Source organism: Microtus oregoni, unplaced genomic scaffold, assembly GCF_018167655.1.
Source record: "Microtus oregoni isolate MIOR12 unplaced genomic scaffold, Mior012 000007F_ref0000211, whole genome shotgun sequence".
NCBI lineage: Eukaryota > Metazoa > Chordata > Mammalia > Rodentia > Cricetidae > Microtus > Microtus oregoni.
The window spans coordinates 35738411-35765687 of NW_024543066.1; the positions used below are offsets into that span (position 1 = coordinate 35738411).

General features: G+C 41.3%; 1 protein-coding gene across 1 annotated transcript in view; it reads left to right on the forward strand.

Moving 5' to 3' along the window:
* Window positions 1-27277, forward strand: part of Pkhd1 (PKHD1 ciliary IPT domain containing fibrocystin/polyductin) — a 443194-nt gene that overhangs the window by 272282 nt on the left and 143635 nt on the right. The window contains exon 52 of the mRNA XM_041656327.1: window positions 24791-24928. Within this exon, the coding sequence (XP_041512261.1) occupies window positions 24791-24928 (138 nt within the window). The remainder of the gene's footprint in view (window positions 1-24790; window positions 24929-27277) is intronic.

The window sequence follows — 27277 nt, forward strand, 5'->3', positions numbered from 1 at the left end:
GCATACTTGCCCATGGTGCACAGATTTGGGTGAGGTGAGTGTTAGGATTTGGTGAGCATGAGGTAAGAGACCCGTGTTTGTTTTGACTTTTAACATCCTCTAGAAAAATCACTGCTTTTAGTACTTTTCTTTATGCTATTACAGTCTCTTAGAGGTCAGGAGCTACTGAACACCTTGTGGGTTAGAGGAGAGGAACATAATAAGTGAATCTAGATGAGTACTCATGATGCATTTCTTTTTCAGATTAATGTTGTTCTGTGGTTGCCAAGACAACGTTTTCTTCCTGCACAAACTCTGAAAATGTAAACTTCCATGTGGAGTTTACAGCTACTTCTTTTGTTAATGGTATCTGATAATGTGTATTGCGAGCATGTGTGTGTGTGTGTGTGTGTGTGTGTGTGTGTGTGTGTGTACATACTCCATGGTACAGTTGCCGACGTGGGAGGTTACCCTTAGGTGTGGTGCCTACCATCTTGTTTAAGACTGGCTTTCTTGTTTGAGTATGCCAGGCTAGCTGGCCCAAGAGCTTCCAGTGATTCTTTTCTCTTCCTCACATGTTGTTTTAGGAGTCCTAAGGTTATAAATGTATACTAACAATTTCTGTATGTGTTCTGGAGATCCTAATTCTGGGGCCAGACACGGGGGTAGTAAGTTGTTTACCCACCCACGTCTCCTGGACCTACAGCTACTTCTAAAAGAAACTACCCATTAAGATTTTAAAGTAAACATTGGTCCTACTATTTCAAATTACAAACCTTTATGTAAAGACAATGATAATTGTGGAAAAATACATTTATTATAGAGAAATCAGAATTGTTAAGACTTGGCAATTTATCAGTTATGCAGGGGAAAGAAGTTGAGGGAGGGGATGACCAGATTGCTTGCACATGAGTTGGCACACAGGCTAGGGGTATTCTTTATAGAAATAGAGGTTGCAGGTTAGATGTTTTCAATAAATCATCACCTGGGAAACAAGCTTCTAGGCATCTATATGAGAAATTATCCGAATTACAATGGCCATTGGGCATACCTTGGACAGAATATCTAGATTAGATTTGCCTATGACCACACTTGTGAGTGATTTTCTATATTTTCTATAGATTACAAGACTCACCGAAAGTGAGGATGGGACTATACTGTAAATGGGAGTCCTGGACCAAATAAAAGGCGAAAACAAATGAGCTGTAACCTTCATTGATCTCTATTTCCTGACCATAAATACAGTGTGATAAAATGGTCTCCTGCCTCAGTGACCATACATGCCTTCCCTGCCTATTGCTATGTTGTCCCTGTTATGAGAAAATGATCCCTTTGAGTGATACATAAGAATAAACTCTTTCTCCTTTAAGTGACTTTTGACAAATATTTGTCACAACAATGAGAAAGGTAGCTAACATGTAGTAGGAAGTCTCTGGTTTGTTCCCAGATGTGCAGCCCTGAAGTAACCACACAGAAACTGTATTAATTAAATTAGTGCTTAGCCCATTAGCTCTAGCTTCTTATTGGCTAACTCTTACATCTTAATTTATTTAACCCATTTTATTAATCTGTGTATCGTCACATGGCTGTGGCTTCCCGGGGGAAAGTTCCATCTGGCATTTGTCTCTGGTGGGGTTACATGGCTTCTCTTTGACTCTTCCTTCTTTATCCCAGCATTCAGTTTAATTTTCCCCATCTACCTCTATTTTGCCCTGTGCAGGCCCAAGACAGTTCTTTTATTAACCATGGTATTCACAGCATACAGAGGGGCATCTCATATCACTAACACACTGGGGAAGGGACAGATTTATCAAGGAACCTGATAACTTTCTTTCTATATCTATGCAAAATTTTGTGTGTAAATGTCCAGATGGTAATAGGAGTTATGGAGCTGGAGACCCAGCTGAAAGTTCACTGGGAATGTTGGTTTAGATCTGGTGATCCTGGAAGAAGAAAGCCTTGAGAATACAATAAAGGCTGGAACATGGGAGCTGCTTCTTATAGGTGTGAGGAGGAAGAAGAGGACATCTTGGATGAAGTTACTATTTGTGCGGCAAGAAAAGTTATCAGAAAAAGCAGTTGTGGAATGAGAGGTTTAACACTGCAAGGAGCAAGTAAAGATCGTTTAATGCCGTTAGCAACAAACCAAGATGTTCTAAAACTTGAGAGTAAGTCATGTTATTCTTGGTAGCTCTTACAAATCAAACACACAATTGATGGAACATTTCTTGTTTGTCTTACAGTTTTGCATTAAAACTAAAAGCTGTTGCTTCCTTGTGAAACTGTGGACTTTCAGTGTGGCAAGTTCCTGTGGCTTGCTCTTGATTATAATGCCAACATAGACTTCTTTTCAGGTGGCTGCTGTGATAGGTACAGTCTAGTTGACTAGCCGATGTGTGCAGTTATCAGTTTACTGGGAAGGTAGAGTCAGCTATGTCCTGCAAGACATTATGGTCATTTTCTAAAGGGCTATAGTCTTATGAAAATTTTACAACATTTAGAGAGTGTGACTACCTCTTGCAGAAGTGAACTCATATTATCAGTCTTAGTAATTCAGAACATTGATGGGTTCTTTTCAGCTGTAAGCACTGAGCGCAGCATCCAATGAAATTGAAATTAATTCAGGAGCATTGTATTATAAATAAATCCCTTGAAAATCATTATAAAAATAAATGACTATCAACCCTAGTTTTTCCCAGGACTGAAGGGTTTACTGGGGTTCAGAGCCTTAGTGATAAAATCTAGAAAAATATGAAGTCAAGGAATGCATAATGTCATCCTAACGAGAAGCCATCACCTTTTAGCTTGTCCTATCCTGGATTCTTTGTATTACAACCCACTTGCTAACTTTTCCTCTTGATATACACATATACCCACTTGACTTAGTTTTATTCCACAGAGACCTCTGTTTTATGGAGTTAATGTTCTCTGAGGAGATGCTGGCATTTCTTGCAAGGGAAGAGGACCTGAGTGATTACATATGTACTTCCCTGCTGGCTAGTGCAGGGAGTGTGAGCCAAACGGGGAACAGTGCCCATGGAGGTTTGTAATGTAGAGCAGGGCTTTATTTGCTTGCTCTAATTGAATTACTCTTTTGCTCTTTTCTTTATGGTCTGTTTTCCATGCAGATATTTTTGGAATGCAGAATTAAATAATTCATGATTTCCTTATTATTGGCTTAGGTATAGTTGCCATTTCTTGAGTTGATTATACTCCCTTGAGGGGACTTCTGGATTCTCCTCCTAGGCAGCATTTAACGATAAGAATTTGGTCAAGTTACTAGGCATCTTAGGTGGAGAGGCCAGCAGGGGTAGAAATTTAGGTGGCTCTTTGTTGAATCTTGGACTGTCACACTGCCATTCTGCCCGGGGTTTCTTAATGTCTTTTGTGGCCTCAACCCCTTCAACAATCTAGTGAAGAATTGTCTTTCTCAGTATAATGGTATGTTACATAATTAACCTGTTAGAATTATAAAAGAATCCAGTTTTATGGATATAGTTATAAAAATGTTTTAAACAATTTTGTGATGTAATCATTCTCTTTTTAGGATTAATAGTAATGTCTCATGTAGGGTCTAATAACTATCATCATTTCAATATTGTTATTGCTAATATTTTCCATAAAAGTCTGCCATTAGTTCTATTTCTTCATTTGGTGGTATGTTGTTCCTTCCTCAGTGGGGCTCATTCCTCTCCTCTCTTCACTTCAATGATGTGCTATACAGGATGTACAGTTAAGTTCTAGGAGTTCACTGGCTGGGTAGCAAGAATTCTTGCATTAAAAACCATGTGCCTCACTTGCCATTGGGATTTTTCCTCATGTAACTCAGTTCACAGGGAATGACAAACTATGGGAATCACAAACCACATACAGAGTCTGTGCTTGTCCCACCAGTTGAAAGTCCTTGTAAATTCCAGCCAGCAACCAGCATCAATTTCTAGAATTCCTGTAAAGGTTAGACAGATGTGAAAGTCTCTCCGATCCTGGCACTCTGGAGACAGAGACAAGGGTTTCCTTCACAAGCTAGCTCCAGGTTCATTGAGAAATATTGCCTCAAATAAATAAAAGTAGAGAGTGATTGGTTGAGGGAGATACTCAACAACCCACTTCAGACCTCTACATATGTGCACACTCATGTGCACAAGTACCTGCAAATACCCTTGTACTCCTTCACATGTGAACATGCACTCATCAGCACATACCAATACAGATACACAGACAAAAGAAAGGGTAATAAATACAGGGTAAATTACATACCTGAATGGAAATGCCATAATGAAACTTCTCTGTAAAATCAATCGTAATAAAAGACAAAGACAGTCCAAGGTCCTCCCCCCTCCGTCCATGTCAAGGAAGGTGAACATCCAAACTGGCTAGGCTCCCACAAAGCCAGAACATGTAGTAGGATCAAAACCCCATGCCATTGTCCTTGGCTTCTCATCAGCCCTCATTGTTCGCCATGTTCAGAGAGTCCGGTTTTATCCCATGCTTTTTCAGTCCCAGTCCAGCTGGCCTTGGTGAGCTCCCAATAGATCAGCCCCACTGTCTCAGTGGGTGGGTGCACCCCTCGTGGTCCTGACTTCCTTGCTCATCTTTTCCCTCCTTCCGCTCCTCATTGGGACCTTGGGAGCTCAGTCCAGTGCTCCAGTGTGGGTCTCTGTCTCTATCTCCATCCATCACCAGGTGAAGGTTCTATGGTGATATGCAAGATATTCGTCAGTATTGCTATAGGATAGGGTCATTTCAGGTTCCCTATCCTCAGCTGCTCAAGGAACTAACTGGGGACATTGCCTTGGGCTCCTGGGAGCCACTCTAGGTTCAAGTCTCTTGCCAACCCTAAGGTGGCTCCCTTAACTAAGAATTGTGCTTCCCTGCTCCCGTATCCAACCTTCCTTTATCCCAATCATCCTGTTTCCCCCAGGGCAGGGAACCCTGACTGCTCTTTGGACTGGAGAGGGAGGGGGAGGGGGAGAAGGGGGAGGAGGGGGAGGAAAATGGGAGGCTGGGAGGAGGCGGAAACTTTTTTCTTTTTTTTCCTTTTCTCAATAAAAAAAAAATAAAAAAAAAGACAAAGAAAGGAATACATGTTTCTTGGATTTATGTCCCCAGATTTAGACATGGAGACTACTCAACTAAGAAAGTTCACTAGGGTCTAGTGAAATGGCTCAGTTCTTAGGAGCACTTGGTCTTGCAGTGGACCCAGGTTCAATTTCTAGCACTTTCATGACATCTCACACCCGCCTGAGGCTCAGGTTCCAGAGGATTTGACATTCTTTTTGACCTCCACAGGCACCAGGCATGCACATACATACATACACGAAATACAAAATAAATAATCAATAAAAGGACACAGAGAGACACACAGAAAGAGACAGTCACAGAATGAGAAGGAGAGAGAGAATTGTTGAGTGTGTGACACCCAATGTTTTTGGTTTTATTATACAGGTTTATCCTCATGTTTGTATTTTAGTTAGCTTGTGTACAGCATCAGTAATTCTCATCTGAAGCTGCTTACCAGTGTTCATTTATATGATAACACAATCACCTGATAATGCCACCAAGTGTGTGGAAAAGAACACAGGGCTTTGCTTTTGCCTCCTGTTTTAATGGAAGCCCATTCAGTAGCATTTTAGAGGCAGCAACAGCAACAGCAACAGCAACAGCAACAATATGTGAAAAGGGGGATCTGCAAAGCTCTTGCAGAGGAGTTGTTGGAGGTGATATGTGTTCTACATTCTGCCCATCTTGGTTGGCTGTGCCAATGGCAGGCACTTCTCCATTCTCTTCTCGAATATCTTTTTGGTACCCATGAGGTGTTTGTTCTTATCTTTGTGCTTTCATTGTTTGTATAGCTCTGGGATAGTAGCTTTGAAGAATCACCTATTTCACAGATCCCAGAGAATGAGTGTCGGGGTTCAGTTGCTTCCACTATGTTCCGTACTTACTATTGTGGCTTTTTAAAAACTCTGAGTATGAGAAAATAAGCATGGAGACACATGAAGACACACACATTTTAAATGGGGCTTGAATTTAGCAAGGTCACTGGTAGTAAAAGAATAGATACATACTTCTGATATAGAGAGAAGATTCTACATGGCAGTCCGTGGTGATATTTTGTTTGTGATCTAACAAATAAAGCTTGCCTGAAGGTTAGAGTGTGGAGCTCACCATACTAGTTAAACATAGAGACCAGGCAGTGATACACAGACCTTTAATTCCAGCACTCTGGATATAGAGGCAGATAGATCTCTGTGAGCTCAAGGACACCCTGGGCAACAGTCTAACAGAGAAATAAAGCCAAACAGAGGTGGCTCACACCTTTAATTCCAGCTCTAGGGAGGTGGAGACAGGAAAGGATAAGGCTGGACACTGGACAGAGAGAGGAATATAAGAGGCTGGAGAATTCTGTCCGATGCTCCAATGTGGGTCTCTGTTTCTGTCTCCTTTCCTCGCCTGATGAAGGTTAATATTCAGGAGGATATCTATATGTTTTTCTTTGGGTTCTCCTTCTTATTTAGCTTCTCTAGGATCACTGATTATAGGCTCAATGTCCTTTATTTATGGCTAGAAACCAAATATGAGTGAGTACATCCCATGTTCCTCTTTTTGGGTCTGGCTTACCTCACTCAGGATAGTGTTTTCTATTTCCATCCATTTGCATGCAAAATTCAAGAAGTCCTTGTTTTTTACTGCTGAGTCGTACTCTAATATGTATATATTCCATACTTTCTTTATCCATTCTTCCATTGAAGGGCATCTAGGTTGTTTCCACATACTGGCTTTGTGGGAGCCTAGGCAGTTTAGATGCTCACCTTACTAGACCTGGATGGAGGTGGGTGTTCCTTGGATTTCCCATAGGGCAGGGAACCCTGATTGCTTTTTGGGCTGACGAGGGAGGGGGACTTGATTGGGGGAGGGGGAGGGAAATGGGAGGCGGTGGCGGGGAAGAGACAGAAATCTTTAATAAATAAATAAATAAAATTAAAAAAAAGAGGGTGGAGACAGGAGCTCAGGATTTAGTCTGTGGTCTTGTAGAGGCAGGATACCCCTTTCAGTCTGAGGATTTCATAGAAGTAAAAACTTTAGTGGCTGGCTCTTTGCTTCTCTGATCTTTCAGCTTTCATCCCCTAATATCTGACTCTGGGTTTTTTATTATTAAGACCAATTAGAATTTGTGCTACAGCAGTCCTTCAACCCCCCCCCAAAAAAAAACAAAGAAAATAACCCCCCAAAAGCAAATCTGTGTCAGAGATCCCTCAGGGGAAATGCCTTGCCTCTATCACCCTGACTCATTCAGGTTATCTTTCTGAGACTAGAAAGAGGATCAAGGGCTTGATGATGACTAATTTCATCCTTGCTCCTCACACTGATGCTGGGAGCTTATGGGAGGAAGCGTCACCTGTCCAGACAGAGTAGATGGCCTTCAATCCTTGCTGGCTACATAGCTCACGACATATCCATGGGTACATTACCCCTGGTTACCTTTCTCATCTCTGCCTTTCCGTACTAGTTGATCTTCTCTATTTACAAAATTGAAAGCATGCTTGCAGGGACATACAGAAAATATAGGGGAAGTCCTTCTGTTTGAGCCATGTGTTTAACGAAAGATGGGCACGGGCTCAGATATGAAAGAAACCATGGGAAGAGCAGGACATATTGAAATGTTTGTTTTCACTCCTAGTATCTCATCCTTTGAAAACCTGTTTGTTCCAGTTTGCTTGCCTTCTATTGCTGCGACAAACGGTATCACCAAAGCCTGGGGGGAAAAAGGGTTTATTTCAGATTACACATTCAGGTCAGGGCAGGAACTTGATGCAGGAGCTCGAAAAAGTGCTGCTTACTGGCTTTCCCTCTGACTTGCTCTGCTAGCTTCCTTGTACACCTAACCCACCTGCTTTGAGACCACGCTGCCACAGTGGGCTGGGCCCTCACACATCAATCATCTCTCACAGATATGGCCATAGACAGACCTGATGGAGCCAGTGGATGTTGTTTAAATTGGCATTAAAGACTAACTAGAACACTATTTGTATATATTTTATTACATAGCCAGTGTTTTGTTTTTTTTATAGGATTATTGTGGTATGTATATGTATTTATCAGCTTATCACTGCATCAAGAAATAAAATAATATTTGATAACATATACTTAAAATTTTATTTTTCCAGTAAAAGTGTATTTAGCATTTGTTTGAGTTTGACAAAACGTATGCATATTTCAAATATGATATACATAGCTTTGGTTTTCATTTATTGAGCAGTCAATCTATGGATCCATGAGTGGACCAGGAATCACTTTAGAGCCCATACAGATCACAAATTTGAGGCTCTCTTCCTGCTCAATCTGAGTATTCAGATTTTAGACAACACCATTTGCTTAAACCTGCTTCCCTTTCTTTTTTCATCTCTCTTTTCCTGGTGTTCTACTCTTATTCTTTAACATTGAACTACTGGAATATACCTTTGAATTTCAGTTCATTTAGTCCTCCGCTGCCTGTGTTCCTACGATACTCTGGCCATCTTCCTATAGTAAACCACTATTCTGTAATAATTTCTTGCTTTTATATTACCTGGAGGTCAGAGAGATATTCCTCATTTTTTTTTTATTTGTCTACCAGGTAGAATATAGGGTTTGTCATGCTGCAGATGATCAGAAAGCAGGATGTGTTAAAACAAGAAATTGAGAACAATGGGCAGGCAGAATCCCATTAGCTCTTAATGTGTTTCCGGTGATCTGGGGCCACATGAACAGGAATATGCCACACAGAGAACTTTTGTCAACAGGAATGGAGGCCTTTGCAAGGACATTGGAAGTGCTGGCTTGGGACTCCTGCTGCTGGACCTGATCTGGACCCATTCAGCACAGTATTTATTCAGAATTCCTGGGTCAGACACTCCCTCTGTGAGAAGCCTCCCCCCCCCCCAACCCACCCACCCCCCGGAAGAAGATGCAGCATGCCAGAGAGGGAGGGTTTCTTCCTTTTCTTAATAGAGTTCTGGCTCAGTTAATCTCAGTAGGTGCCTCCAGTTTTCCTTCACCTTTGGCAAGCCTGTGGCCTCTCACTCAAGCTCCTTCATCGGGTTAGCCTGTTTCCTCCTCCCTTCACCTCCCACCTGGGCAGTTGATGGCCCCCCTGTGGCTCAGAACCCTAGGGCCTCTTGGGCCTGGTGTTCTTTGCCAATCAGGAGTTTAGAGCTCACTGGGGATTCACAGCCTCCCCTGCCTGCAAGCCTCCTGTGGCTCCGCATCCAGGATTTGACACCCCTCCTGTGGTTTCAGTAAGGGAGCAGCTTGTGCATCTGTTCACTGGGAAACGGTCTCAGAGGGTTACCTTCTCTCATTTGCATAGTGTGGATGCACCTGTTTCTGTCAGGTTCCTTTTTTTCTTAGTGAAATAATAAGGAAAGCTTGGAACAGCGACAACCCTGGTGCCAGCTGGACAGGATGGCATTCGCCATCAAGAAAGGGCCCGAACTGTGCTATCTGAGCTGAAATACCAGTATTGCTGAAGAAATCAGCCGTGACTGAGGGGCTGCAGATGGGCCTGACGTTCTTTGAGTCTCCTAATAGATGTATTTGGTGTGTGCTCAATGAGATCTTGCCAGCCTGAAGGGTTCAAATACTTTCTGAATCTTTTAAAAGTGATCTTATTCATCAGAAAGTGTCCCTCAAGGGGAGACTGTAGGCAGAGAAAGCTAGAAAGAAGGTGTTTCCTAAAACGCAGAAAGGAAATAGTTAAAAGACTTTAAACTGCTAAAGAGGGCTTTTGCTTTTTTTTTTTAATATGAGGAAAGCAGCAGTTTGCATGGAAATCACAGGTTTTATACATTAAGTATGGTTATGAGTCGTTTCCCCTAAAGCTGCATAAGAAATGTGGCCAGCCCCCCCCCCCCCCCGCACCCCAAGGAAAAGGCCCAGGACTAACGACTTACATGGCTCCCTGCCAAGGGCTTTCAGGTAACAAAGGGAAGGCAGAGACAAATTGTCTCCCAGAAAATATAGGATTTGATTGATAACGTATATTTTGGTACTTCATGTTTAGTCCAAGCCTCATCAGGAAAATAAAATTAGCAGTTTTTATAGGCTGGATTATCCCAGTATCTTCTGTTTCTCCTTTAATGTCACCATCACTCATCACAGGCAAACACAAACCACAATTCTTATTAATGAAGATTGTGGCTGTCATCTTTCATTGCTGTAAAAAAATGGCCAAGAAAAGTGAGAAACATTTATGTTGGCTCGTAATTCTAGAGGCTTTAATTCATGGTTGACTGTCTCAGTTGCTGTGAACCAGCACCACAGAAAGTGAGGCAGTAGAGTAACACCACAGGAGAAAGGATTGGTGGGGTAGCCTGCTCACTTGGTGGTGACATCACAGGTGGAGGGAGTGTTGGGGTAGCCTGCTCACTTGGTGGTGACATCACAGGGGGAGGGAGTGGTGGGGTAGCCTGCTCACTTGGTGGTGACATCACAGGTGGAGGGAGTGTTGGGATAGCCTGCTCACTTGGTGGTGACATCACAGGAGGAGAGAGTAGTTGGATAGCCTGCTCACTTGGTAACATCACAGGAGGTGGGAAGGGTGGGATAGCCTGCTTACTTGGTGGTGACATCACAGGAGGAGGGAGTGGTGGGATAGCCTGATCACTTGGTGGTGACATCACAGGAGGAGGGAGTGGTGGGATAGCCTGCTCACTTGGTGGTGGTCTAGAGCAGAAAGAATGGAAGGGGTAGAGACACAGTATCCCTTTTAAGGGCTTGTTCCAACTATGTCCCACCTCTTCATATCCCTTTTAGCTGTTAGTTTGTCAAGTTTAACATGTATCTGAACCAAATTTGACATTCTTAAAATGTGTAGTCTAAATGTTTACCAGGTCAGTAAGTGGTGCTAAGGTAGGGACTACACTGTTGAAATATCTCAATATACAGTACCCGACTCTGAGTAATTTCTTAGGTTCCCACAGCAGGAGAATGGCTGGTTGGGATTTGAGTGCTGGCCTGTACTCATTGCTACATTCCTTTGTTATCTCAGCCTGTTCTGCACGTTTCTGTGAGCCCGAATAAAAGATTAGCGTGTTCCTCATGTCATTCATCAAATTCTCTATTAATATTAGAAATTCTTACCAGACTTCTATAAACTTATTTAAAAATAACACATTAGAATTTCCTGTGAAAAATAAATCTACATAGAGATATAGAAATATCTAATAACACTTTAGTCTCCTCTTTATAAGTTTTTCAACTTCTTTGTGTACATGTATGTGCGAGTGTGTGTGTGTGTGTGTGTGTTTGTGTGTGCCCACGTGTGTGGGGGTGAATGTGCATGTCACTGTGTCATGCCTATGTGGAGGTCAGGTAACAACTTGCAGTAATTGGTCCTTTTCTTCAACCATATGGGTTTTGGGATGGAACTCAGGTGGTCAGGCTTGGCAACAAACACCTTTACCCAATTGAGCCATATCTTCCTCCCAGTTTTTAAAGATATGCTCAAGTATAATCAGGTAAGATTCCTTGAAGGAAAACAAAGATAGTTCCTCATACACATTTCCGGTTAATTTATGCAAGTTAATAAGTATGATACCCCACAGAAACAAAATAAAAGACAATAGATGCAGAAAAGACATTTCATAAAACTCCAACCTTTTTGTGAGAAAAGGAAACCTCTCTGAATAAATTGGTTTAAAGACTAGCATACTTCACCCTACTGAAGGCAACTATGACATACACCAGCTAATATTATCATGGATAAGGGAGAACTAAAGTGTCCTGAAACTCGGAACTAACAGGAGTGATCATTTCTTCTACTCTTATCTGACATCCTGTTGGATATCCTAGCCAGAACAACCAGGCAAGAGGAAGTTTTGAAGGGCACCCAAAGTGAAGAAGATAAAGTCAAATTATCACTGTCTTTAGATGGCACGATCTTATACATAAAAACGGCATATAAGGCCCCCTGAAACTAGTGAAAGTTAATGACAATGGAGCAACATTGTAGGATTTATATGTTTATTTATAACAAATGGAAATGTAACTAGTTTCAACTCTTAGTTTCATTCTCATCTTCAGAAAAATGTTAGTATTAATTAATTAATTACTCTGTGTGTGTGTGTGTATGTGTGTGTTTGTGTGTGTATGTGTAGGAAGTGAATGCATATGCCACTGTGTGTTTAGGTCTGAGAACAACTTGTGGAAGTTGTCTCTCTTCTTACAAATGTGCCCTGGAAATGAAGCTTAGCTCACCAGATTTGGAAGCAAGCACCTTCACCCTCTCACTCATCTTTCTGTTTTAAAGCTTTAAAAATAGGCAGCACATGTTTCTCATTCCAAGTCACAAAGGAATATTCCTTGCATTTTCCCATTAGGTTTTGTTTTTTGTCCTATCCCTTCCTTTACTTCCTGTAAGTGACAATGCTGCTTGCTCTTTGGGTGTCCTACCACAGATCCTATGCTATCTACACAAAACATTTACATCTAATTATATACACATATTTTCATTAGTTTCTACTTTTTCATAGATAGCACATATCAAATGATTACCCTTGCTTAAAAAGAGACATTTTATGATTATTCCATATTACTACATAAAATACTATTATCACCTTTTAAATTTTAAACTTTTTATTCATTTTATATACCAATCATAGTTCCCGCTTTATCCCCTTCCTTCTTCCAGCCCAGCCCCACTCCTGTAGGGGAAGCCCAGCCAATCACCTTGTTTGTGGGACGTGTTCCCTGGCGGGGCTTCCCCTACACACGCCCCCTATATCTTCTGGGCCTTAACATAGGACTGCACAGTGTTCGCTTATTGTCATGATTATTCTGATGATTTCATCAGAGGAGTATGCTAAAATGCCTTCAAATCCACTTCTTCCAAAGTAAAAATCACCTGATTAGTAGCATCCAAAGAATTTCTTCCCATGTCAGGTACATACTTACAGTCCCAATAGTCAAGTGATGTAACCCTGAGATACACTAAAAGACTCTATGTCAAAAGTAAAGAAAAAAGTTACTCTCTTTGCGCAGTGGGAGCATTTGAACGGCGCTTGTAATTGTCTAAGATTTGATAATATTGCCATATGGATGAACTGGTACATGGGCCTATATTCACCAAAGATAATGCTTTCCCTTACATTCCTGACCTGGAGAGTACCATATGCCTGCATTGAAAAGAGGGATTTCACAAAGGGAGAATTCCAGTTCCTGTCTTAGTCACACAGAGATACTTCAAGAACTGGGATTTTAGCTGAACTTGTAGAATCTGGATAGTTTTGTCAAAATGCTTGGAATTATGAATAAAGATTCTAGCGAACCTCATGATCTCTGAGAAAATATTTGAATTTAAACAGGAAGGAATTTGTTTTGAAAACCGAAGTAAACTCTTTTCTTCAGAATCACATAATTTACTGAAATCCACAGGCAGACAGATAGAAGCAAAAAGACTCTGGAACATTATAAATATTACAGATATTCAGAACAATAACAACCTCCACAGAAATTATTTGCACATTTTTGTATAATAAAATCATTCTATAAATTTATAAGTATTACATATAAATTGTTCTTGCTTAGCAATTAAATAATTTGCAATAGCATATTGAAGGGTATGAGCCAATATTTGTCAGGATAATATTTTAAGGCTTCTCAAACAATAAATATATATTCACCAAAGAGTGTTCATAAAATTAAAGAGCAAAATAGACTTTAAATGTCAACATCTTTAAGGAACATAGTAATGGTTTGGGGTTTTCCTCCAGTTAGAAAAATACATTAACAGCATGAGAACAAACAATCAACAGCAATGAAGAAAAATGAAGAACCTTATACTTTCTGAATATATTTCCCTCTCTGTTTTAAGTGGAAACTAAACATGGGGCCTTTGCTTCCAACTCATGGGGAAATAAACACTGGATAGAGAACATTCGCTGTACAGACATTTGCCCAAAGTGCTTCATTCACAAGCAAATGAGTGTGTAGGTTTCTACACTCTTTCTTCAAGGTTAAGCTGTGAACATACATGAACTCATTAGAAGTCAGTCTCAAGGGCAATGGTGGCACATGCCTTTAATCCCAGCACTCCAGAGGCAGAGGCAGGCAGATCTCTGTGAGTTCAAGACCAGCCTGATCTAGAAGATCTAGTTCCAATACAGTCTCCAAAGCTACACAGAGAAACCCTGTCTTGAAAAACAAAACAAAAAAGAAGCTAGTCTCATTGTTTCCTTAGGGAAAAAAAATCAAACAAACTTTACATGGGAATATATTTGATGCCTAGTCTGGTTCTTACAAACTGTAGCCTGTAAAAAATATATTAATTAGAGCAGGTGAGGCATACCAGCTTTTTCCTTCCCACAAAATATGTATTTTTAGTCACATATGCACTGTTTGGTTTGGAGAGAGAACTTTATCCCCAAGCCTCATGTCAGCCTATACTCTTCCACAATGAACTGGAGAAATAGAATTATGTGACTAAAGCCAAACTTGTAGCTTAACAGCTAATCTCAAATTTACTAAAATGTATAATTATTTGTAGTATTCCAAGGTTTGATTTCTTTTGTTTTTATTATATGTGACCTATTGGTTGAAGCAGAGGTGTTTGGTCTATGTTTGAAATTCCAACTTCAAGTCAGCCTATCTGAAGGTTTTGAGGCTTTGTGGAGGAGAACAGCAGTCTCAGCTATGGTTTCTATTGCTGTGATAAAATACCAGGATCAAAAGCCACTTGGGAGGAAAGAGTTTATTTAATCTGAGAGTTTGTAGTCTAAAATCTAGGGAAGTCAAGGCAGAAACTCAAAACAAGGCCCTGGAGGAACACTGGTCCTCATAGCTTGCTTAGCTTCTTCCTTCCTTCCTTCCTTCCTTCCTTCCTTCCTTCCTTCCTTCCTTCTTTCCCTCCTTCCTTCCTTCCTTCTTTCCTTCCTTTCTTCCTTCCTTCTTACCTCCATCCCCGTCTCTATCTCTTTCTTTTTAATAGCATCAAGGACCACCAGCCCAGGGGTGACACCACTTACCACTGTGAACTGAACCTTCCCACACCAATCATTAATCAAAAAAATGCACCACAGGCCAATCTTGTGCAAGCATTTACTCAGTTGAGGTTCCCTCTTCCAAAACGACTTCCAACTCGTGTGAATTTGACATAAAACTAGCCAGCACAGGAGCACAGCACGTGCCCTGCATTAAAATAGTAAGGCCAGATGAGAGGAGGAAAGGTTTTTCATTTTCTTTTATTATTATGAAAACAGCAGCACTCCTTGGCATTTTCCTTTCAGAATTTGGAGTTCAGAGGATTGATCTGATACTGTAGGTAATTTTACTTAAAAACCCTCCTATTACACAGATTCACAATATTTTTTTGTTTTTGTAGAACAGATGGTATAGACTAGAGGAAGAGACAAACATTGTATGTTAAACATTTTATTGATCAATTAAAATATCATAATTTAAAGTGTTGATTTTGCTGTGGGAATTATGCATGTCTGTAAAGGACTGGGGAAGACATTTAGAGTATATGTGCGATGGGAATGTAGTGTGTGGTTTAATGAGGAGGGCTATTACCTCCCCCTTTCCAATCTCCCTCCTTGCTGTCTTTATCTCTTTGTCTCTGTCTGTCTTTCTATCTCTATCTCTGCCTCTCTGTATCAGTCTCTCTCTCCCTGTCTCTGTTTCTCTGTCTCTGTCTCTGTCTCTGTCTCTCTCTCTCTCTCTCTCTCTCTCACACACACACACACACACACACACACACACACACACACACACCAGGAAGGCAGATGGTTTTCTGTCAAGTTGTGAGGAACCTGGCTTTCTTTCTTGAATCATGCCTTCAGGCCCTTTACAAACTGCTTCTTTTGCCTATTTTTAAGACCAGTTTGAAAAAAGACGATAGTCAGGGGGTGGAATAAAGAAAGCACCTGTGTTGTTTTGAGTTTTTTTTTTTTTTTTTTTTTTAAAGCAAGCACTAAAGCTTGCAGCTCATTGAACAGAGTATTGTTCTAGGGAGAATGGATACTTTTTGTCAAACACAGTCCTGTTCAGTTTTTCTGTGGGGAGGATACTCGTGAGGACCAAGTACCATTTTTTCCAGCAATGTGTCTCCTTGACACTAATTTTCAGTCATAGTAACCTTTCTTCCTGGTGAATTATTTATTTGTGAAAGCTCCACTCTTCTTGGAGCATTGTTCTGGGCCATATTTATAAGTTATGATGATATCCCTTTAAGTTACACAAAAGATAGGAAGTACCACCAATAACCACAGCATATTAACTTCATTCTGATCTAAAAGTACGTTTCTTTTTAAAAAGAAGGATAGCTCGTTTCCTTGAGATCTCAATGGCATTACAATTGACTTTTCATTTAGTTAAGGTATTTATAGGAAAATGTGGCAGCTGAGTCTGGATCTAGAAACAAATACATTATATATGGAAGGTGCAGGGAAATGACAACCTACAAATGGTCCTTGTGTGCTCTGCTGTGCCTTGCATGTTCTTGCTCTTCCGCAGAAGCCTCATTTATGTCCACTGTTGGTTCAGCCTTCCTCCCTGACAATGGAGAGTTGTAGTGGAAACTGTCCTCTCCTCCCCAATTAGTGGGCCTGATATAGTGCCTACCATACAAACAGTGGTGCTGTCTCCCCTAAATCATGCCTGTGCATGTGACCCCATCATTGTTCCTAAGATCTGTGCCCTTTGCCCCTGATCTCATTTCTGCAGGATTGAGACAAGTGTCAGACCCTTGGAATGCTAACCAAATTGTGACCTTGATTCTTAGACTTTTCTGGGGGAAAACTGAGTTTAAATCTAGGGTTGAAGTTATATGGAATATTTGGTGATTATATTAGTTAAATGAGTTCTGAAATAAAAGGAAGTCCCAGTTCTATGTTAGCAACATCTGTTTTTCCAGTTGGGTCAGGCCTTCAGTTTTCTGTTCTTGAAGATGATGATGCATTGGTACAAGACTGGATCTCCTTTGTTTCCATTATCCTTATATCAAGTGCACAGAGAGCTCCTAAAGATGCTACCTAGTGTTAAATTTCCAGAGAATTCTTTTAAAGCTTTATATTTCTGATTGTCAAAAGAGAACATGTTCAGAAACCAAACTATATCAAACCAAAACAAACAAGCAAACAACCCCCCCCAACCCAATTGTTTGACAAGAGATACTAGAATAATGATGGTGGGTGTTTAGTACTTGATGGATGAACAAGTGGTAAGAGAGTGTAATTCGGTACCCAGAAATGCCACACCATGGTTGGTCCTAAGCCCCTTTGGGGGGAAAGACAGTCTTTAATTACATCTGGAACTCATTATTTCTTTTTGGAGGCTCTTTCCAGATCAGCTCCCCCATCAGCCTCCCATTGAGCAACAGAAATTCCAGATGGTTCCCTCCATATGCCAGTGCTCACTCTCTGAAGTAGGATAGATTGGTCATTGACAGAATAGGATGGAAGAGCTGCATCCATCCAAGATGAGGTGGAAAGTATTGGGCCACAGTTAAGATAGAGGGGGTCCATCATTTGTATCTATTATATGGGTTGTATAACCTTTTATTAGAAATGCTTTGAGCAATGCCTCAGAAATGATGTTACTTGTAGAAAATGTAGCATATTGGTTCGATTTCATACCTGGACAAAAGGAAACAAACTGTCCTTGTATCTGAGGACAGTTTGGCCTGGCGGCTTATCTGCTCTGGAGTCAATACCAACATGAATTGTACATTCCATTGTTCATGCCAGCATCACCTCTACAACTGTGATACAAGGAGAACCCTTAAACAGAAAACTTTCTATGAGATGAATTTATTTCCTTATAGACTTGTGTTGTAAGAAGTAGATTTTCCAATTTTCCAATTAAAGGTAGCTAGAAATAAAAAGGTCAGACCAATATCCATTTAATTAAGATATAACATCACTTCAAGTCTAAAGTACTTATTTATTTATTAAAAATTTCTACCTCCTTCCCTCTTCCCATTTCCCTCCCTCTCCCCCCACTCCCCCTCCCCTTCCCTCTCCAGTCCTAAGAGAAGTCAGGGTGCTCTGCCCTGTGGGAAGTCCAAGGCCTTCCCCCCTCCAGCCAGGTCTAGGAAGGTGAGCATCCAAACAAACTAGGATCTCCAAAAGCCAGTACATACAGTAGAATCAAAACCCAGTGCCATTATCATTGGCTTCTCAGTCTGCCCCTCACTGTCAGCCACATTCAGAGAGTCTGGTTTAATCACATGCTCATTCAGTCCCAGTCCAGCTGGGCTTGGTGAGCTCCCTTTAGATCAGTCCCACCATCTCAGTGGGTGGGCACAACCCTCGCGGTTCTGACTTTCTTGCTCATGTTCTCCCTTCTTCTGCTCTTCATCTTGGCCTTGGGAGCTCAGTCCAGTGCTCCAGTGTGGATCTCTGTCTCTATCTTCATCCATTGCCAGATGAAGGTTCAGTCTGGATTGATCTCCTCAGCACAGGAACAGGGACTCCTGGTAGTCCAAGGACCCTGCAGACAAATGGGTAAACTTGTGGGAGGGCAGGGTTGTGTGGAACAAAGAAGCCCCTGCAGCAGGAGTAGGAGGTGCTGTGCACCTAAAGTATTATTTTATTAGTATATCCATCATGGTAACTATATAGTATATTTGTCTATAATAAAGTGGTATATAATATATGGTATATAGTAATATAGTTAATTATATTAGTAAGAAACACCTGTCACTCATCTGTCATTTTCAACTTCTTGAAAAGTTTGTTATATCTTAAGTAAAGACAAGGACAAAAAAGTTGGAGAGTCCTGGGATAAAACCGGACTCTCTGAACATAGCGGACAATGAGGACTACTGAGAACTCAAGAACAATGGCAATGGGTTTCTGATCCTACTGCACATACTGGCTTTGTAGGAGCCTATGCAGTTTGGATGCTCAACTTACTAGACCTGGATGGAGGTGGTGTTCCTTGGACTTCCCACAGGGCAAGGAACCCTGATTGCTCTTCAGGCTGAGGAGGGAGGGGGACTTGATTGGGGGAGGGGGGGGGAAATTGGAGGCGGTGGTGGGGAAGAGACAGAAATCTTTAATAACTAAATAAATACTAAAAAAAACACTAAAAAAATAGTTGGAGAGTCGAATTCAGGAAGCTTGAAAGCGCAAAATCTTACCCCCAAAGGAATAACTGTGATACTTCTCCTCTTGGCAGCCCATCACTCTTGTTTCTGCTGAATTTTATTGATGTGTGTGCCACTTGGTATTGTTCTGAGGACCTAATATACATTAAATTTTGTTTAAAGTCCTGATAAAATAAACACAGGAGGGAAGAAGTCATGTCTTGGTCCCAAGCGATTAATCTGTGTGTGATCCCTAGGGCATTGGTTGGCACATTTGGAGTAGGTAAGACAATTCAAAGGAAGAATTCCTTCTAGATTGGTATGCGAATTCTTTGCATTTGTCATATTTACCCGTGATGTACCTTTAAAGAGTCTAGTATCGTGTGTGTATTTGTGTGTATATTCTGTGAATGAAAGAAACATTTATCAACTGTGCTTATTGTTTAGTATAACAGTTTTATAAGCAAACACCAATTATGGCTTGGGACACATTATGACCATTTGCATAAAACTTTAATTTTTTAAGGTCTTTAAATAACTATTAATCTCAAATGTCAAGCCACAAACCATAGCATTTCACTGAATATTTCACTCCTTTATTTGAATGTTTTAAGAAGTACCAGAGATGAGGCTGACCTCTTTCTCTGTCTAGTCAGCCATCTTACCTGTACATAAAGTAATGGACTCTTGTATTGAAGGTATGTGTGGACTAAACTAACCAAAGCTGGAGAGACTTGTTTAATGTCTTTATTTCTGACACTATAATAAGCATATTTCTTTTCATTTAGAAATGATTAGTTTCTTCCCCTAAAAATAGGAGAGAAAGGATTGATGCGACCATGATGACTTTTAGACTTGCAATAATGTGTGTATGGAGCTCAAAGAGTACCTTTCAGTGCTCTGACTTGAGTGTGTAGATGGTGTCTTGGGAATGTGGAAGAGATGGGTTATTTCTCAAGAGGCAGAAGTGGTGGGGATCTCTAAGTAGGATGTGAGGAGTGCTTTATTGTCAGCTGAGATCCCGAGCAGTTCCTCATCCAGTGGCTGGTGCTGATGAAGCCAGCCATGGACATACTTGGAGATCTACTACTCTACATTCAGCTGAGAGAAGTGAGGAGAGAGGGAACCTGTAGAGGTTACAGGCTGGGCTAAAGGCATTATGCTGGAAGTGTGTGTGCATGGTACTGGCTACAACGCAGTCATATGGCATCCTTTAACAGTAAAGACAGCTCGAGCCTGGAGGCTCAGACTGTAAACTCAGGAGGAAAAAGGAGCCAGTTGGCTTGCAGCCTTACAGTTTGTGCCGTCTTTGTCACAGGAGGGCATGGCTGGTCTTCTAAGTAAAGAAACAGGCAAGGGCTAGCAAGACAACTCATGACAAGTTAATTTGCTTGGTCAGGTCCTTAAGAACAGCAGAGTCTGTTGTTTCCTGGGATGTGAAATGAGATTATGCTAACAAAAGAACTTCTTTTAAAAATCTGTACACCTGTCAGTGATTGCGATGCTTAAAATTTAAGCAGAAACATTTATTTGACATCTTGAATTCATGTTGAAGTACTTCAGAGGGCAATACTTAATACTTCAGCATACATAAAATAGTTACTGTTTTAAGTGAAAATGTTTTATTCATACATTACTTTATTGCTAAGATCAGGTGAAAACCATGATTATTTCTCTTGAAGTTATACAAAGAAAGGCTTTCAGGAGAGGATGCAGGGAGGAGAATAATTGTTTGAAGTCACCCATGAGCCCCATAAGCTTGCTACGCAGATGGAAATCTGTACACATACTGCTTCTCCCCAGCACTTAGCGAGTGTGCACTGTGCACTCTGTATTATATTCTAAAAATTAGGGAATTCCATGTGGCTTTCCGTGTTGTGTTAGCACCTTAATCTATCAACTCATCTAATACTCACAAAAGACCGAGGAGGATGCAGATACTATTTTTATTCCCATTTCACAGACAAGACAATTGAGGCATAGATGGATAAAACTGGTCTCTCATCTAGCAGGTAACAGAGCTGGGATTTAGAACCAAATTGTAGATCTTTTCAAGGCCAAGAGCTTATCTGTTGTTCTGTATGCTTTGAAATCGGTCAAAAGTGAGGACCTGGGTATAAAGCATATGCAGTTCATATCTTTATGTACTAAATTTGTACTAAATTAGGGTTGTGGTGGTGGGTGTTTGTAGTAATATGGGGCGGCAGGGCTGCGTCCCCCACACCCGGCCGCCCACATGGCTAGCTTATGCCCCGAAATAATTACACGGACACTGTATTCTTTTAAACACTGCTTGGCCCATTCTCTTCTAGGCTAATTCTCACATATTAATTTAGCCCATTCCTAATCATCTGTGTGTAGCACCCCAAGGTGCGCTTACCGGGGAGATTCTAGCCTAGTCCATCCTGGGTCGGAGCTTCATGGCGTGCGTCTGCCAGGGAGCAGGGCATGGCGTCTCTCTGAGGCGTCTGCTCAGGAGAGCAGAGCTGTGGAGTCTGACCTCACTTCCTCTTCCTCCCAGCGTTCTGTCCTGTCTGCTCCTCCCACCTATCCTCTAACCAATAAAATGGGCCAGGGCAGTTCCTTTATTAGCCAATGACCTTCCTCCATCATTTCCCCTTTTTCGGTTTAAACAAACAAAAAAAAGGCTTTAACTTTAACATAGCAAAATTACATATAACAAAACAGTTATCAAGTAAAAGTTATAATAATCTTTATCATAACTAAGGAAAACTATAACTATAACTAAATATTCTTAACTCCATCAAAGACTCCAGAAAGATATAATATTACCTAAGTAAACAAGAACTAAGAAACTTCAAACTCTAGAAATGACAAAGACATCTCGCTGCCTGGACAGTCACCCAAAGTTCTTTTGTACCGTTGGGGCATCCATCTTCAGCCTTCAGGCCCATGGTATCCAGCAGACATTTCCATAAAGCAGGAAAATTCAAAGTCAGTTCAGTCACTATCTGTTGTGTCCTGCAGAATGTCTCGCAGACTCTTTCATGAATCAGGAACCCCGAAAGATCATCTCACCTTAGGCAAGTTCAGTAGTCCTCTCTCTGCGGGTTCTCTGTGTCCAGTTTATGCAATAGTCCAGGCAAGAGCAGTTTCTTGCCCAAATGGCTATCAAACTCCATAAGGATCCTCTTTGATGCTCATCTTCCTCTTGAAGTAGATTGGTGCTGCCAGGAGCAGAGTGTCTCATTGTCATGAAAAGTCCTCAGTTATTAAAACATTAAATGTCCTATTCTGTAATCTTTGAAAGACATGAAGAATGTCTATCTAAAATATATCTATGCACATCTAGAAAATATTAACTAACATGACTACAAACTTGACTATTATTTATGATTATCTATTAACAACTTATATTTCCTAATTATACATTACATATTTAAATGAACTACACAATCACAATACCTTATTCAAAATCAGAAACACACACACACACACACACACTATATATATATATAACAAAATTGACCGTAAATCTCTATCAATAAAGCAAAATCTATACTAATGCAAATTATTCATACCTATATCATATCCCCCTTTAAATGTAAAAGAACATTTATAAACATTTTTTGGGAATAAGGGCGCAGTTATTTCTCTCCAAACTGCTTCCTGCTGAATGGGGGCGTCGTTAATTAGGTCTTTCATGGTATAACCTGTGTGCTAGTTTCATCTCAGTTGGCAGTTCAGTGAAGCAATTTTCTGAAGATGTTCACTGCAACCCTTCAGGAGGGCGTGGTCCATCATACCAAATCGGAATAGAGGAAATGAACAGCGTCTCATCCTCTGTGAAAACAAAATAAGAAACTCCTTTCCAAAGTATCATATCCTTAGATCCAAATTCAAAATATCTATGTTGGATTCTTTTGCTCTTTCCTCAGCATTCAAACAATTCAAAGAGAGCACAATAGCATACAGTATCAAAATTCTCTGTGTATTTTCCATCTTTGTGCAGCTTTGTTTTAACCTCTATTTTGTTTATTTTTATTTTTAACTCTTTGCTTTTTGAGATAGGTTCTCTGTATCTTTGACCTGAAGTAACTCTGTAAACCAGGCTGTCTTTGAACTCTCAGAGATCTGCCTGTCTGCCTTCCAGGCATTGGGATTAAAGGTGTACACTATTACACCTTGAACTCACAGCGATCTGTTTGTCTCTGCCTTCTAGGCACTGGGATTAAAGGCGTGTGCTACCACACATAACAACTCTCTTTCTTTTTTTGTTTTTTACTTTAAGAACTTCAACTTTTAGTCTGCATATATTTTTAACACACTTCAAACCATTTAGAAATTTTCTTTGTCTTTGAATCTCTCTTTACTGTATATCTCTCTTTTTCTGACCACACGAGTCTTTAATTTACCAAGCAATATCAGTAGGATTAAAGGCGTGGCTTTGCCGGCTGGATCCAATCCATTCCTTAGCTTTCCAGCCTCATGGCTGAGGTACTGGCTGTAGCCAGCAAGCGAGCTTCAGCAGCCTGTGCTTGCAAACCGCATAAACTGCCTGCGTAAAAGAGTCAGAGTTTGCCCTGGCAGGACAGCCCAGAATACCGGCATTTTTAAACGGCGCAGCTTTTTTCCTGCTGCGGCTGAAAACCAAAAAGCATGTGTTCAGCTTTTCGTCAACACCGTTTAAGTGTTTTGTGGCAGGACCTCTTAATGAGCTGCAGGCTTTGCAGCTAAAGCTGAGTCAGGAAGCCTCTCTTAGATGAAAGCACATGCTTGCCTCTAACAAGCAGAGCAGACCTGAGAACACAGCGAGTCTAGTTGCCATCAAACAAATCGTAGCACTTTACTCCAAATGCTCTATTCAAAAGCTCTGTCTCCCGCAGGAGCCAGACAGAGATCTCAATGGCGGCACAGTCCCAGGAAGTGGCGTTTTAAAATGACACAGCGTTTTTTTCTGCTACTGTTGCCGAATCAGGAAATCTCTCTACAGCACGCCACCAACAAACAGCAAAAATCTGTGTTAAACTCTCTCTCCCTTATTTTTAAGCCTTCTCAGGTTTTTTAAATGGGTTTAGTTGTCCACACGTCTGGGCGCCAACTGTAGTAATATGGGGCGGCAGGGCTGCATCCCCCACACCCGGCCGCCCACATGGCTAGCTTATGCCCCAAATAATTACACGGACACTGTATTCTTTTAAACACTGCTTGGCCCATTCTCTTCTAGGCTAATTCTTACATATTAATTTAGCCCACTCCTAATCATCTGTGTGTAGCACCCCAAGGTGCGCTTACCGGGGAGATTCTAGCCTAGTCCATCCTGGGTCGGAGCTTCATGGCGTGCGTCTGCCAGGGAGCAGGGCATGGCGTCTCTCTGAGGCGTCTGCTCAGGAGAGCAGAGCTGTGGAGTCTGACCTCACTTCCTCTTCCTCCCAGCTTTCTGTCCTGTCTACTCCTCCCACCTATCCTCTAACCAATAAAATGGGCCAGGGCAGTTCCTTTATTAGCCAATGACCTTCCTCCATCAGGTGTTTGAAGACAGCTTTAAGCAAGGCTTTTGGCCATAACATTGTTGTGTTAAAGAGTGGTAAAACTTACTAATCATGACTGACTTTCTTTCCTACAGAGTATTTGTTCTGGTTGCTGCAGTTGGCCTGACTCAGGTCTCAACATGAGCAGCTCCTGAATTTCCAGAAGCCTGGAACATCCATGGAGGAGATAAAGTGGAAAGTGGCTATTGTTATATAGGTGCACACATCTGAGTAAACTTTTTGCTTTCTGCAGACAGGACTGTTCTTGTGGATACTGAGCTCCCGGTGCTTAGACGCCTCTATGTGATGGGGACCTTAGAATTCCCTGTGGACAGAAGCAATGTTCTGAGTGTGGCCTGCTTACTCATTGCAGGAGGGGAACTGAAAGTAGGTGAGTAAGTGCACAGAAATTGGACTGGCAATGTAATGATAGTCATGTTCTGGGGGAATGTGTTGTGGGAAGTGGAAGACAGCAACGATCCTCTGTTTAACATAGGCTGTGAGTGTTAAGGCTAGAAATGTGTTTCCAAATACATCTTTAGATGTGGACAATGGTGACTTCTCTTTGTTCTTTCTTACTGACTCTATTGTCAATCCCCTTTTATTGCTCTAGAGGGACTCTAAGTTAGATAATCTGGGGCCAAACTCATCACATCCTCACACTGGCTGTTTGATTGTAAACAAATAAACTCCAGGGGACCTCCATCTCCTCATTTGTAACAAACACAATTATGGAGTCTACCACAAGGGGATGAGATGTCTAAATAGATGCAGCAGCTCACAATATCTTATAGTAGGTATTTGAAAAATATTACTTTATCAGCCAGGGTGTCCATATACAAATCAGTAACATGAACTGGACATTTTTAAAAACTTAAATAAATGCACTGTTTACCAAATTATGGTTGGAATGATGCTTTCCTTAGGGCTAGTAAAGCCAGATATTCTTGCTTCGCTTTTCTGTAAAGGGTGGAGAGAATGAGTTGTTCCTGTAATCCAGATTGGGAGTGTGGAGAGGGCTGTCAGACATATGCGTGAGTGTGAGCATGGTTGGGACTCAAGCCTCACTTGAGAATGTCTTATGGGAATCAGTACTCTAGCCTGTCTCTTCTCAGCAGGTTGGAAGCCAGAGAGGACTCCCCAGTTCTGTATTGCTAGGTCGGTTGCCACGTAGGACACTGCACAGATTAGAGATGGTGTCTTAGGAACATAGGCACCAACAGGAGTTTCTCAGTGAATTTATCTTCCAGTTATCAGAACAGAAGCAATGGTCCTACCAATAGACCCAAGAAGTCAGTTGCCCTTCCAGCCACGCCCCCATGCTGTTAGTCTTAGCAGAGAGCTTGTCAGCTGTAATTCCCGCCCTTTCTCCATGTGCTGCCTCCAATAATGGTTTTCCCAGTGTGCATGTGTGTAAGGCTTCTTTAATTTTGCCTTCTGTACTGGAGCACCCAAGTATACTTTTTCATCAGATATTTTTTTAAAATTTTTATTGCTTTATAAATAATACCATTCAAATTTCCACTTCCTCCCCTCTTCCCATTTCCCTCCCTCTCCTCCCTTCCCCTCTCCTCCCCCTTCCTCCTTAAGAGAGGGCAGGGTACAATGTACTGTGGGAAGTCCAAGGCCCTCCCCCCTTCATCCAGGCCTAGGAAGGTGTGCATCCAAACAGACTAGGATCCCAAAAAGCCAGCACATGCAGTAGAAACAAATCCCAGTGCCATTATCATCGGCTTCTCAGTCAGCCCCCTTTGTCAGCCACATTCAGAGAGTCCAGTTTGTTCACATGCTCATTCAGTCCAAGTCCAGCTGGATTTGGTGAGTTCCCATTAGATCAGGCACACTGTCTCAGTGGGTGGACCAACCCATCGCGGTCCTGACTTCCTTGCTCATATTCTTCCTCCTTCTGCTCTTCAACTGGATCTTGGGAGCTCAGTCCAGTGCTTCGATGTGGGTCTCTGTCTCTATTTCCATCCATTGCCAGTTCTATGGTGATATTCGAGATAATCATCAGTGTGACTATGGGACAAGGCCAGTACTGGCTTCATCTGTTTTCTTTATTAGATTATTTTCATCCATCTCTCTCCACTGGGGAATGACTCTATATTTTGTTATTTTCATTTCTGATTATGACCATTGTCCCATTTGTTTAGCAGTCTATAAAATTCTCATCTAATCACTGATGGAAATACTTACTAAATAATTGTGTGTTAGTAGAAAGCTATTGGCGGTCACCACTTTCTAACTAGAACTGCTCTTTTCAGGCTTTTGAGGCTGCTTGTAACATGTAACTCGTGGACTAAAAATCTGTACCTTTGAAGGAAGAGACCCTGTGCTTCTCTCCAGTTTTGCTTTAGATATTTCAGATGGTTTAAAATGATGCCTGCATCACTGGATAATGGCGTATCTTCTTTCTCTCTGTTCCATCCGTGTGTTTCATGCCTAAAGGTTTCTTATTGGAACCCATCTGCCCAATCCTGTGTGTGTTATGCCTCAAGGAAGGCTTTCAGCCCATCTGTCCACACCTACAGAAAGCCCAACATGAGACAGATAATACGGCTAGTTAGTAAACAAACTTAATACATGTGGACATTGGCACAGCATTCTGCCAAAGCAGATCTGCTAGGTGATGCCATTTGATCCAAATCCTAACAGTGTGGAATTCGGGTTCTTGATTTTGAGGCAATGGATGCTGGCAAAAGATATCACCTGACTTTCAGAATCATAGAAGGCCGGAATT